The sequence below is a fragment of the Camelus ferus genome, chromosome 3 (assembly GCF_009834535.1).
Source record: "Camelus ferus isolate YT-003-E chromosome 3, BCGSAC_Cfer_1.0, whole genome shotgun sequence".
In the NCBI taxonomy this organism is placed as follows: Eukaryota; Metazoa; Chordata; class Mammalia; order Artiodactyla; family Camelidae; genus Camelus; species Camelus ferus.
Genome location: NC_045698.1, coordinates 24,772,956 through 24,787,722, shown reverse-complemented (window position 1 = coordinate 24,787,722; position 14,767 = coordinate 24,772,956). Strand labels below are relative to the sequence as shown.

Sequence of the window (14,767 nt, the reverse complement as noted above, 5' to 3'; positions counted from 1 at the left end):
TCTGTTGACGGCTATTTCCGCTCAGCTGCGCTGCCTAAGCCTTTCAGGGGAGAGTTAAGAGGATAAGACTCGCTGCCCCTCACTAGCAGTGAGAGTCTGGGGAGCCTTTGGAACCCAACAGAAAAGCAGAACTATCACAAGGGAATCGGCTGAGCTGATAAAACATTCCAGTGAATGACTTCTTCATTGCCCACTAATTGGCTCTGAGTAATAATAAGTCTGGCATTAGAAAGACAGGAAACATTATACTACCTCTAAAAAAAATTTTTCAATTACTTATAATCTTACTTTGTAAACTAAGGTCCTCACTGAGCAGTGTGAAAACCAAACTCATATATAATGTGCAAAACCAGATGCTTCAATAGCCCCCTTTGTTGCGTGATTTACTGTTAAAGTGTCAACACCAGTGTGTATGTGATTTCCTAAAGGGTCAAAGTTTCTCTTTGTGAATGTAATTCACATTTGCAAACACCTTAAAAATCTGTCAGATTTTGGTCTTCAGGAATTAACAAAGGGTATTTTTAAAAAGTCACGCGTACTTTACCTGGCCATTTCATTCAAGTACCTCTCACCGAGCCACTTTTCCATGAGTTTATATACATCAACCGCCTTTGTGACTAAGTCTTCCAGGGAAGCCAGGGCTTTGTTCTTTATCAGTTCAAGTCGAAATTGGGTGGCTCTCTCTGTTTAAAGAGAGAAATAAGGGTGTTTTCATGTATTATATGCTGTGCATTTTCTGATGAAACAAATTCAATTTTAAGCCAATTATGCTTTAGTTTTATTTATGCACACATTATACCAATAGGGATAACTGATCCCTCATCCAGCTCAGAAGCAAAACAATGTGTGGCAGAGGTGCTGACAGTTTATTTAAAACAAAACTGTAATTCAGCCTTATAAGTGTTGCACTTTATAGTAATATCCCCTTTGATGAATTGGAATAGGAAAACACAATAGTTTCCGAATTTTGAAAAGGGGAGGGTACTAGGTCTCTGGATCTCCCTTCTTAGAACCTTGGGAAGGCAGTGCCATTGTATTTCTCAGCGCTGGTGAAAGGCGATGAAGCCTGTGGTTCCAGGGCCTATTGCTATTCTGGGCACACAATGAGGTCTTCAGATTTTACTTTTGAAGTATCTGCCCAGTCTTTCTTCTTTGTTTTTCCTGTCGCCACGTTTGGGTACCTGCTTAGCTCTCACCTCAACTACAGTGATCACCTCCATCCTGCTTTCTCTAACTTCCCTTCTCCCCCCTCAAATCTGAATCCACTTCCACAGCCCCCAGAGTAACCTGTCTCACCTGCACATCACAGATCACAGTCGCTTTCTGCTCAGAATTCTTCACTTACTCCCAGTTGCCATAGAAGAAGTGTAACTTTCTTGGCAGGGCTTCTGTGACCCTCTGTCTCCCTAATCATTCATTCCCAGAAGATGCCTCAGGCTCCCAAGCCACTGACTGCTGGCCTCCTAGTTCTCCGCCCCTGCCCCCGATCTGTCCCCCACACATATTTCCCCACATTCCTCCAGTTCAACCAAAGCAGGCATCCACCTGCTAGGCAGTCTTTCTGGACTCCCCTGGGCTCCCTCCATCCTGTACACTTGTCTCCGATATCACAAAATATGATAAGTGATTGCTTGCATTTCTCTTCCTGTGGATTGGGTTTTCTTTTTATTTGTTTGTTCATGTTGTGTTTGGGTATATATGTTTCTGTTAATAGGCCTGGGAACAACAGAAACTCAGTAGACGTTCATTGTGTGAACAAGTGAATTTTGCCACACTAGGGATCGTGTGCAGAATGAACTGAAGGACGAAGGACACGTCACTAGGGAAAGCAGACGTGGGGACAGGCAGCGGGAGAGAAGCAAGTGTCCTGATTCCCACGTTTAATATCCTTCAGATTTTACCGATTCTTGGGACTCTGAAAGCAGATGGTGGTAGGATGGGGGGAGGGGAGAAAGGGAGAGAAGCCAGAGATGGGAAACATCCTCAGTGTGTCACTGAGTAGTTCCTGTGTCCCAGCGTGGTACCCAGTGCTGCTCTTTTATGGTTCTGTCATCTAGTCTCTTGACTATGGTCTCTCTTCAATTAGGAGACTTTGGCTTCGTTTCCTGATCTTTTCAAATTCCATTTGGAATTGTATTACAGGAACTGGAAAAGCCAGAGGAAGACTGCCTTGTAAAATTGTTGCTCTCTGTTGGGAGGGAGGCCCTTAATCAGTGACTGGCTCTTTCACAGCCTCCAAGACCTCACTTTCAGGGCCTATTAACCTTTAGTTGGGGTTTATTTTCCTAACGAGAGGCCTAAATTTTTCTTCTTATAACATAGAAAGAATCATCTCCTTCAGTAGTCCTGAGCCTGCTTTCAGTCTGTAAAGTCACACCAGCCCTAAAATATTCCTTTTGTTCCTAATCTTTGAGATTTGAGTCACTGCTGGGGCTGTCCTAAGCTCTTCCCAAATTCCCTTTTTGAGATCCCAGCAGACAGTCATACAATGGTCAGATCTAGTCTTCACATGGTCACGTAAAAACCACCAAACCGAGAGTAGGACCTTTCTGTCGGCTGGCTTTGTGTCCTCATAGACACACTTTGAGCTGGTCGTGGGCTGTCTGCCTAGTGGTCTGTTTTCGACTGCAAAGTACCATCTTCTTTCTTTCTAATTGCTACCTTCGAATTGCAGGGCAGTGAGATGTTCTTCCTTTATTCTGAGACTCAGTTCGTTTTTTAATTCCACTTCAGCAGTCACCTCTACTGGTACCATCACAGGAGCAGCTTCTGCCGTGGGTGAGGATTTACCTGAAAAAGCAGTGAAATGTGCTGAGTTACCTGGATAAAATGAGTACAAAGTGGAGTGTATAGCATACACCTTCAGTGATTTGGAAAGGAGAGACCCTGGTCCAGACAGCACGAGTGATGTAATATTGATCGTCTTTCCTTGAGATGTTTCCATGTGCTATCTTGCTGGACACATATAAAAACACCCCATTCATGTAGCATCATGGAAAAATGAGGCATGTGGCTAGCACAGACATGGTTACAGACTCCAAAGAGGGTGCAACTCAGAATTTGGGGACAGAAATTAGCAAACCTCAATATAGCCACCTGGAGAAGTACCACTCCACCAGGGATACTTGTGTTGGCCAAGTGCTTCCCGGGTCCTCATCAAGTTAAGAACAGAGAACAACCTCAAGCAGATATGTCTGAAACGTAGCTGATGGTCAAGAATTCATAATGTACTTCAATATCTTTTAATTAGCACTTAACTACAGGTACTTCAGTGATTACATAAGAGAATTAGAAAATGAGATTCTATCAGTGTTTGAGAATCTGCCCGTAAGAGATGACAGTGCGATTCTAGCTGCAGGCCCCACTTATATGATTCTACTTAGTTCAATACATCTTTCTTGAAGATCTGACCTCAAGAGTTTCAAATTTTCAGGAGAAGACACATGTAAACGAAGATATTGTAATAAGGTGTCTTAATTGCAGTAGTGGATGTAAGTGTAAGTTACAGATGAAAGAGTCCTCAATCTCTCTGGCTTCCTGTTTTAATGTCTGTAAAATTAAGAGATTGGACTCAACCAGTTATACCATTGAAGTAAACGGAAGCATTGCCTTCAAATGCAGCTTATTTCCTTTACGTTTACCGTCTGAGATGAACTCAAGTCGCGTGCTCTTTATTGTGTTGTCACTCTTTCCTTGGCTTCAGAGGTCACCACCTCCCCACCCCCGATCCTCAGGGTTTTGTCCTAAGTCCTACTGAAGCTGCTCGATCAGACTCCACCTGGGAAGCATTTCCCTTCCCCGTGGATGGACAAGGTGACGTGCTCTCCAGTGACTTGTACCTCCCCAACAGTGCTCGGTCACCTGTCTGTCTCGGCCTCTGGACTACAGCTCTATCAGGGCCGGACCAACTGGTCCTTAGCACCCATCATGGTGTTCACCATGGCAGGTGCCAACAAACACACCATGAGTGACTAATTCGTGGACTGACTTTTGCTCACGTGCTTCCATCTCTTCCTCTCTTGTCTCAAATCACTTCTAAAATGTGCAGGTGGAAACATTCAGAGGGGAGGGTACTGTATGTGGCAGAGCTTATCCCTAAGGTTCACTGGAGGTCGCTCTCAACCTGAGTTTCCCTTCCTCTTCCTGGTCCACGTTGCCTCTGAGGCAGAGTTTTTGGCAGGAGGCCTCCAGGATGGAAGGACTTGCTGGAATTAAACCTAAAACTTACACATGTAGAGATAGTTTTTAACCCTCTCTTGGTTAAGGCAGCCAGCATCAGCCCCCTTGCCCACACTTTTCAGATCTCAGTGTCATCTTGGAGTTCTTTTCACATGTCCAAGACTGTCTTTGAGGTTTATCTTACCCTGGACCCACTTGGCTATGTGGATAAACAAGTTAGAAGGGGCTGTGTGCAGTGTGATTCGCCAGCTAACACTAGGGCTCACAGAAGCCTGGTTGTCTAAGTAAAACCTAGTGAGCAGTATTCCAGGAGCGCAGAGGCCCCTGTGCCTGGTTAAATGCTTATTTTCTACCAAGGAGTGATTTAAGCAGTCAGGGTTCTGGATGCTAAAACCATGAATACCTTTTCCTTTTTTGTCCTCTTTTTTTTTCTGGGGTGGCAGCTCCCTTTTCACTTTTTTATTTGCAGCCACCGGCAGAGGTTTTTCTTTTGTGTCTACTGGCTGGCTTTCTTTTTCTTCTTCCATGAGCCTCTGCTGAATTTCAGCAGCCACCTGGTTGTAGCAGAGCAGTATTTCAGTTAATGCAACATTTATGAAAGATGGTAACCATTTGGACTGAACCAGCACCCAATTACATGGAAACCTTTGTCCATTGCAAATAACCATGCCATGTGCTCAATCTTAACAGAACACCATTTGATGTGTTACTTAAATGGAAGCCTATCCCTGTCCCAGAATGTGGCCTCCCTGAGTTCCATCTGCAGTTGAGGCCACCCACTTTCTCAAGCCCTCCTAGAATGCACCTTTATGTTTCCTCATTGCCACCCCATCTGCGACAGCTCCACAGTGATGCAAAAATGTCTTTCTTTTTAATGTCAGAGCCTATGGATTTAACACCCACTATTCTTCCAAGTTCCTGTCGTCTCTCAGTCTGGGGCATTCCCCTCTATCAGGGTTTCTCAATCTTTTTTTGTTTCTTTCATTATTGATTGTTTTAAGTCAGTTTCTCCTAATCACATTCCCTTCCATGAAATTTTAATACTGCAGAAGTGTATCTGTTTATGTATTTTATGTATGTCTGTGATTTGTACATAAGACGGGTGAGAATTTTTCACGCCCTGTAACCAAGTGTTAGGAGTGCTCGCCCTGTATTAATCGGGCTCACAGACACTTGAATTCGGCTTCTGTTCTGTTCTAACATCGCCCCAGGAAGGTGCAGTGTCCGTGAAGATGACCTATCCCATAGGCTAACCTCATCGCTCGTTCTTAGCTTCCTCTACTTGGGGGCTTTCAGCCTCTCTCCATCTCAGCCATTCCTCCTCTGATGCTCAGAGGTTTCCTGGTATGAGATTAGTCATGTGGTCACCACACAACAGCTGGTGAATGGGGAGGGGTGGGGCCCTGCAGGGGTACCTTCGTCTCTCCTGAGGCTGGCCCTGCACAGCAGGCAGCCAAAAAACCTTGTCTCAGGGCTTGTACAGCTGGGACCATGCCTGCAGTTAGAAAGGCTGGACCTACTGAAATAAATCCAACTGCCCCTGGAGAGGTGAAGGGCATTGGTCTGTGTGAACTTGAGAAATGAGAGCCAAGACTCCCACAAGGAAGAAAGAAGTCCCGCACAACACCGTGGGGGTGACCAGCAGTATATGGTGGAAAACTTTAATCTCAGTGAAACAACTGGTGAGGAAATGGAGGCCCATGGGAGTTTATTTGTTTACTGAAGTGCTTACTGTATCCACGCCTGCTGTTATTTCTGGGGATAACTGGATGAGGGGCCTGGAGGAGAAAGAGGAAGTGAGACAGAGTGACTAGAAAGATGAATGAGGCACAATCTCTACTCTCAAAGAAGCTTACAGTCTTGTGAGAGAGATAGACCAGCCAATACCCGCCCTCTCTAGATTCCTGCCAAACTCCACACTCCATGATCAGCATGGAACTGTCCCCAAATGTTCTAAGAAGGTTTAAGCCTCATCTCCCATCTCCAGAAGGACAGAGAGCTCCTGAGAGCTGAGCCAGCCCTGCTTCTTGGTCTTCTCCACCTGTGCTCTGCTCAGAGAAGAGGCTTGGGAAATGTTTATTAATTGATGGAATTTGTTTTAAAATAACCATATGCCACAGAATACACTACAGCGTCTTCAGTATCAGCAGAGCCTTGGAGGGATGCAGAAAGGTTTCAGAGAGCAAGCCGGTTTTTGTGTGTGTGTGTGTTTTAATCAGATGCTCTTTTGATAAAAACGGATTTCACGATGTATACCATACTTTCAAATTCTTGGTAAAGCTGAAAGCAGACTTGTTAACATTCCCCTCGAAATTGCAAGCAATTCATTTTTGAATCTGTTCTCGCAAAGCACGGTAAGATAGCAATTTCCTTTAAAATTGGATTTTTCTTCTTTGTAAACAGCCTTGTGGTGGTGATGATGATGATGATGATGATGATAACTATCATCATCCACATTTTTCTGGTCCACTTCCCTCAAACACCTTTGGATTTCTTTCAAAAATTAGCATAACTCACAGTACATCCAACAATCTAGCTTGTAAGGCTAGCGAAGCTCTAGAAATGATGCTTTAGACATTGTAGGTGTTAAACACGACTTGTTTCTTTGAAATCATTGCGTACCCGCTAATTAGAAGAAAGTTTTGCTAAAAATTAACATAACATACTAAATGGTAAAACTGCTGTGTAGAAAATGGCCCATGTTAAAATGTTCTCAATTGCCCTGATCTCAGCTGGTTCTGTTCTCCTTGCAACAATTTACTGAATCAGACCAGTCTCATTTGAAACTTAAAAGTTCCCCCAAGGTCCTATAATATCAAAGTCATAAAAGTCTATTAGAAACATAAAAGCAGGATTCAAGTGTGATTATTACAAATATTAAATACTAAACAAGCCTTCCTCCTGTGCATGTTTCTCTTGGTTTTTAGAAGTTCACAAAATAAGTGGTACAGTTTGAATACATTTCTTAACATTATGATCTATTATATTTAGTTTCTAAAACTTTCATGAACATTATTTCATTGGATCTTCTCAACTATTCCAGAAAGGAAAGAGAGGTAGAATATCTCCCATGTCACAGACAAGGAATCAAAGACTCAGAGAAGTTAAGTGATTTCCCTAAAATCACACAGCTTAATCAATAGGTGTAGCCAGTGCTCTTTGTGCTGTATAATATTCTTTTTCTAATAATGTAATATTTAAAATCTCCTTTCCTCAAGTAATTTTAATGGGATTCATAAGACTTATAAATTATGTTTATGCTGTTTAATAAGAATAATTCATCTTTTTTTTTTTTAGTAATTTACTTGTACATCTGGTTTCCTACTCTCTGGTGCTTGGTAGTTGTGGGCTTTGTGATGATCATCATTGCCACTGCCATCATCATTGATGTGAACATCGGTGTCACCAGTATAGCAGCAGCAGCAGCATCTCAAGAATGTACTAAGGACTCAGTATTATGTTAGGAGTGGGCATTATGCTAGGTGTAGTATAATCAGAAAGCTTTAGACTCTAGCTAAGTATTCAGGAAAACACTAATGAGATAGAAATGACAAACAATACCCTAGATACTGAGAGCCAAGAGTGGGAGAGACAGTAACCACTACAAGCACCGGAAGAGCATGTGATCATAGAGGGCTAGGGTTTCAGGACACAGGCAACCAACCGGTCAGGAATCAAGGGAGGAGCTAGTTCTAAAGATTTCAAGAAAGTAGAGGATTTAAGTAAATGAAAGGAGGAGCATATTTTAAGAAAGAAACATGACATTACCAAGGTAGTGAAATTGGTAATGCCCATGGAATGAGCAGAAAGCAATACCTAGTCAGTCTACAGAGCGTTTGCTGAGATGGAACCAACTAAGACACAGAGTTCTGAGCCTCTAGGTGGAGGGTTTGAGGCTCTACCATGGCTCCTGAAGGTCATCACACTACCCCATTTTCCTCTCAGGTCAAGAATGGAAAATCATTTCTGCACTCTTATAAGCATGATATGCTTTAGAAAAAACAATCAATCAATCAATCCTTTTCCTTTATCTGGACTATTTTGTCCTTTTAAATTTAATGTAGCTGTGGAGATATTTGAGGTATAAATCTAGTCTCTTACTTTGTGACTCTTATTTGTATTGCTTATCCTGAATCATTTTTTACCCTCCTTTCTTTTCTTATTTTGGATTGAATATTTTAAATTATTTTGTTTTTCCCTATATTAGTTTGGAAGTAACATACATTAATTCACTTAGTGTTAACTCTAGAGATAATGATTGACTACATAATGTTTAGACTTTGATGAGTTAATAATTCATGGTGCAATTCCTAGGGTGACCACTAAGAGAACAGTAATGGAATGTATTACTTCCAAACTTCTGGAGAGGAGAAGAAAGCAAGAAAGGAAAGATACAGAAATTATGAAAAAATATATAACATGTAAATGATATCTAAAAGTATAATTTCTCCCCCAAAAGAATTATAGATAAAGGTTACCTCAGAACAAGAAAAGGTTCAATTCACCAGAAAGACTTAACAATTTAAAATTTGTATATACCCAATGCCATGACTTTAAAATATATGTAAAGTAAAAATTGACAAAACTATAGAGAGAAATTAATAAATACACTTTCACAGTGGATAATTTATCATACCTCTCTTAACAACTCAAAGAAGGAGAAAACAAATTTAATGAAGATAAAGAAGATTTACAAAATGAGATATATAATATTTATTTATATATTTAAATACAAATATATAATAAATAAAATAATAACTATATGCAACTTATATATAAAACACTTATATACAAACATATATATATATAAAACAATGAAATATATATTTTAAGGACACACAGAACATTTCTGAAATTCACAACAAAGCAAATTTCAAAAATTTCACTGAGAGTGTGACCTCTGATTAAAATATAATTAAACTAGAAATCAACATACCATTTTGAAAACTAAAAATATACTTCTAGAATGCTTTGGCTGTATGACAAGGAAAATACCATCATTACAAAACTTTTGAGATGCAGTTAAAGCAAATCACTGAGGGAACTTTAAAGTAACAGATGCATATATTAGGAAAAAAGACTGAAAATTCACCAAGCTATCATCCATCTCAAAGCCCTAGAGAAATATGGCAGAATAAATCCAAAGGAAAGAATGAGAAAAAAGTAAAATGAAGATTGAAAAAAAACACAGTAAAGTAAATTAGTGAAGTTAAAAGTTAATTCTGTGAAAAGATGATAGATATAATTGATAAACTTCTGGCTGAGTTAAGCTAAGGAAGGGCAAAAGCACCAAAAATCAGCATCAGAATTGGCAAAGGGGACAGCAAATATATACTGCAAATATTAACACAAACATAAGAAGATATTTTAAGCAACATCATGCCAATAAATTTGAAAATTTAGAAATGGAAAAATTCCTAGCAAAATAAAAGTTACAGAAACCAACCTAAGTTCCTGCCAAGAACAGACAGAAAATAGAAGTGTCCTATATCTATCAAAGAAAATGAATCCTTGGGGGCGGAGGTGGGGGTGGGGGAGGAACAAAAATCCTTCCTACAAACTGCCTATAGAACTATAGGCTGAGATGGCTTACTGGTGAATTCTACCAATCATTTCAAGAAGAAATAATTCCAACTTCCTCAAAATCTTGCAAAGACCAGAAAGAGGGAAACATCCAACTGGGTTTATGAGATTAGTACTACCTGACACTAAAAGTTAACAAGAACAGCATGCGAGACAGAAATTCAAGAATCTTCTCTCTTCTCTACAAAGATTAAAAAATCCTAAACAAATTATTAGCAAAATAAATCCAGCAATATGTAAGAAGAATGATGCTTTATTACAATGCTTGGACTTAGTCCAGGGATGTGATGTAAGTTTAACATTAGAAAATTGACCAAATATATTACTTTACATTAATAGAAAATGGAGAAAACACCAAGTGATAATCTCAATAGATTCAGAAAAAGCATTTGATAATACAGCTCATGAAAAAGTCCTCATAGTAAGCTAGATGTGAAAAGAGATTTCCATAATTTGAAAAATATTATCTGAAAAAAAAATCTACAGCCAATATTTTTGTGAATCGTGACAAGCTGACTAGAAAATTTATATGAAAAATCAGAGTCAAGAAGAGCTAAATGTTCTTGGCAGATGATAAGGTGGGAAGATTTGCTCATCCAGATAACAAATAAATGGTGTGATATTGTGTGGTTTGTGTACAAGGATAAACAAATGAAGTAATGCAACAGACCTAATTTATGATATGTCGTCACCTAATCTTTGATGAAGATGATACTGCAGTGAAATTGAGGAAAGGATTTAGTATTACCTGTGAAAACTGAAGTATTATGTATATGGTATTACCTACTGTCACTGCAGACAGCACATACCCCTAGATATATACCCAGCAGTTATGTGTTCACATCCGCACCAGTGGACACGTACACAAATGCTCAGAGCAGCACTACCCATGACGGCACCGAGCATAGAAGCCCAGATGTGAATCGGTAGCCGACTAGTCAGATAAACTGTGTGACATTTATAAAATGCATACAGCAACAAAAAGGAAGAGAATACAGCTATACCCAACAGCATGGGATGAATTTCATAAATACTGGGGAGCAAAAGAAGACACAAAAAGACAAAAACAATGAGTCTATTTATTTAAAGCTCAAAAGCAAGCAAAGCTCAACTATACCATTTAGAGATACAGACTTGGGTAATAAAACTCTTAAGAAAATCAAGAAAGTGATTACTAAAATGGCAAGATGGAAGTTTTCTTTCCCAGGGATGTTGGGGGTGGGTAGGACTGGGAAGGGGCAGATGAAGAGCTTGGCAGGTGCGGACCTAACACATTGTAAATCAACTAAACTTCAATTTTAAAAAAATTGAAAAAATTGAAAAAGAAAAAAAGAAGTGCTTATTGTGATGCAGTATCTTTTCCACGAAATCTTTTGGAAAGTTGGCACTGCTGTCTGTTTGAATGGGGTATTTTAGGGAAACTCAAAGAAGGCTTGGCACAGAATGAAAACAGAAACCACATCGGTGGACTCAGGATCTGAAGGATGAGGAAACAAGGTCATCCGAGCTAAACTCCGCACACACCTCCTGTATGGGTGAGGTCTCTGCTTAGATTAATGTTATCTGTATGCTTTTCCTTTCTCCTTTGACTTGGTACAGGCTTCTTGCAGGCAGGGACTATCATTTCTTTGTCTCCCAGGGAAGGTGGAAAGGACATGAACTTTGAAGTCACATAGAACAAGGTTCAAATCTCATCTCCGACATTTACCTACTGAGTGAACTTGGGCAAGTTTCTTAACCTTCCTGAATCTGAGTTTTTCATCGTGAAGAGGATAATAACATCTACCCCATAGGTGACTTGTGTAAAATGCCTAGCAGAGGTTGTAAACTAGAGGCCTAGAGGGCAGATGTACATTTCACTTGGCTCTGTAAATTTTTAAAAATCAGATTTCATTTCTGATCTGTTAAAATCAGTAGGTTTCACATGAAAATCCAAGTTTCTGGCTTTACAATGGGGAAATTTGGCCATACTGGGTCCCATTCTTAGATGGTAAAGTTGGTCAGGGTGGAGTAGCACATGGCTCTCTAGATAGGGGTGTTACTTCCACTTAGCCACAGTCCTACCCCTCCCTATTTCCTTATGCTTGACCCACCTCATTGACACTTCCTGATTGGCCCTTTAGACCCCTGCACTTGGAATCCTGGTCCAGCACAGAAAAGAATCTAAATGTCGGTTTACTCCTTTTTGACCTCATGTATTTGCTGGTTGATTGGTTTCACTTCCTACTGCTTTCAGAATAATAATAATAAAAAAAGACCACTTCTTAGAGGTATAGATTTATATTGTGAACATTGTGTAAGTTTTCTATTCCTAGCAATTGACCAACTTTGAAATTTAATGAACGGGTATAACTGAAAGGAAATGTAGAAATAAGCACTGCTTACCATGTGAGATATTGCTAAAGAAGCCTGCTGCCATGTGTCAATTACCGTCTTCTCATCGGCCTCAAAGTTTAACTCTACATTTTCCAGCGAGTAATCGATCTTGCCCTTCAGTATGGCTTTCGTTTTTGGTCTGGATGCAGCTGAATCCGGAGAAACAGATCTTCGAGGAACTAGGGGAATTCTTGGGGAAACAAACAAAAAAGAAACATTGAGATTTTATTTCACAGAATTCTATTTTTGTGACCATGTTACTTTGTGAATGTTGTTGTCTTGTTTTAATCTCAATTTTCAAAGTTTTCTTGAAAGAATTCTTTAAATGGAGAAAAGACTATGAAAAGCTATAATCAGATTTTTATGGTCTAGGAAGTCTTAATAACAAGAGGAAACTAGAAATAAGCAATACTAACACATACTTTTTTAGGTTTAATTCTCAGTAATTATGAGGAGGGAGAGTAAACAATGACAATTATAAAGAAACGCAATTTTGAAACGTATCCAGGGCATAAACTTCCAACAAGGAATAAATGAGGCATGAAAAGCAAACCAAACAGAAGTGGGCATCGCTTCTTTAAGATGACTAGTGCTTGGCTTCCTAAAGTGGGCAGTTAAAAAGCAGGATATGACAGATGTGAGTTCTGCAAGGGGGTGTCCCATGGAGGCAATGAGAGTGCCACCCTCTCCACCCTTGAATATGGGAGATGAAGGCTGGCTCTATGTTCTGTAAAGTGCTGTGGGAACACCAGTAAGCTTTCTCTTCCCTTGCTCTCCACCATATTGCTGCCTCTATGTAGAGATTTTAGAGCTGCTGTTTGGGTGAGGAATGGGCAGAGAGGGGTTCCGAGGATGCCTTGGCTGAAATTGGAAAAGGAATAAGCATTTGGTTTGGCAAACTTAAGTTGCTGGGAAACAGAGCGGTGATGCAGAAAGCTGATTGTGGACTCCAGCAAACAGTCGGCATGGCCTGGTTTAGAAGCATCAGAGGAGGTTTTTTGAACTTGGCTCTTTGATTCTTTTAGTGCTTGGAATTCTGACACTGCACCATGCCTATCAAGGCAATGTGTTGAGGCTCTACAACTCAGGATACGCCTACCCACAGGACAGTTTACATTTTAATAATCAGTTGATGCTCAGTCTTGGTCACTGAGACACATGAGACTCACGTGTCTACTATGTTAAGGTAAAGACTGTGTGATCATCTCTAGATGTTTAATGCAGGACAACATGCATTTCCCAACATCTTGCTTTAGGTGGTAGATCATTTAGAAAAGGAATTTGGGTTTAGAATTCATTTACTGGGGAAAGTTCTAGGCTAGCTAGCTCTCCAGCTCTCAGTAGATGCAAACAGGGGCATGTCACGACTTTCTGAGACTTCACTCCTTCCGGAATAATACAAATATGATAATAATATTACTATTATTGTTATAAAATATTGGTTATAACCATTATTATTATTATTATAATTAAGATGTTGGAGGGATAAAATAGACAAGCTATGGGAAAATGCTTAACAATGTGCTTGTTCCCTTATACACACTAAAGAGATTGGTTGGTTGGTTGATGCATGGATTGGCTGAGTTTCAGGAGATACTCCTAGCATGATTTGAGGTTGAGATTGGTGCAGAGTTGTTTTGCAGAAAATAAGAACTGGCTGTTCTTTTGCCTGTTTCATTCTACTAACCAACATTAATAGCTTCCTCATTACACCTGGCTTGCTATTTTGTGCTAAGAACAGATTGCACTGCTACTGCGGACAGGGAAACTTGGCCTCTTCTGATGACTCTGATGGTTCATATCACTTTGGGAACTTTTTATTGTTTTTAATGTCAAAGTTCTCTTTCAGCAGCTTGCTGAGTTCAACATTGTTCTTGTACTTGGGTCAAGAAGAGGTTATAGACTTTCCTCCTTGCTTTTCTTGCTTATATGTGGTCCTGATGGGGACATGACGGAAGACCATCATGGACCAGATGGAAGAGGCCCAGAGAGAAATGGGCCTCAGATCACTGTGTAATCCTGTGGTGCTCAGGCCATTTCAAGTCCTTCTTGGAATGAGAGAGGGTAAAACAAATGAGGCAAGAACACGTGATATTCACAATTAAAACAGTGCACTAAGTAAGACTAGGGTGTTACCATATTACACGATAAGGTAATGTAATCACCACTTACTGAGCGTTACTGGGACTAGGTCTCAAGTCTTCCGACTCTCAGACATGGTACTACATGTTTTGAGGATTTCACTTTCTGTAATCTTCACAACAGCTCTTCTTTACAGATAAGGAAACCAAGGCTTAAGAGAGTTGGGGTGACTCCCAACCAGATAAATTGCTTTAATTTACTTAACTGGTAATATAACTGGTAAATAACAGCCTGAGGGTTGAAATTGGATCTATCTGACTCCAAAACCTGTTCACTACCCTATATTAGTTTGTGCAACTCCAGCTATCTGTATTGACTGAGCAAGCCAGTAAAATAAAGTACACACACTACTTTCAATCTATAATATGTAATTCATCTCCTTGGAGATTTAAATTTAACTCTCAGTGTCTATATATTAATTGTTTTTAATCTAACTTCTTTCTTTTTCTCCTTTCCACAATCACAGCATCTTATTTTCTTGTGATCT

At 40.0% G+C, this 14,767-nt stretch overlaps 1 protein-coding gene across 1 annotated transcript in view; it reads right to left on the bottom strand.

Moving 5' to 3' along the window:
• The window catches only part of SPEF2 (sperm flagellar 2), a 156,838-nt gene that overhangs the window by 35,841 nt on the left and 106,230 nt on the right, over window positions 1-14,767 (bottom strand). Inside the window, exons 26-29 of the mRNA XM_032470906.1 lie at window positions 12,148-12,328; window positions 4,583-4,733; window positions 2,662-2,790; window positions 545-683 (exon numbers count right to left, since the gene is read on the bottom strand). Coding sequence (XP_032326797.1) covers window positions 545-683; window positions 2,662-2,790; window positions 4,583-4,733; window positions 12,148-12,328 — 600 coding nt within the window. The remainder of the gene's footprint in view (window positions 1-544; window positions 684-2,661; window positions 2,791-4,582; window positions 4,734-12,147; window positions 12,329-14,767) is intronic.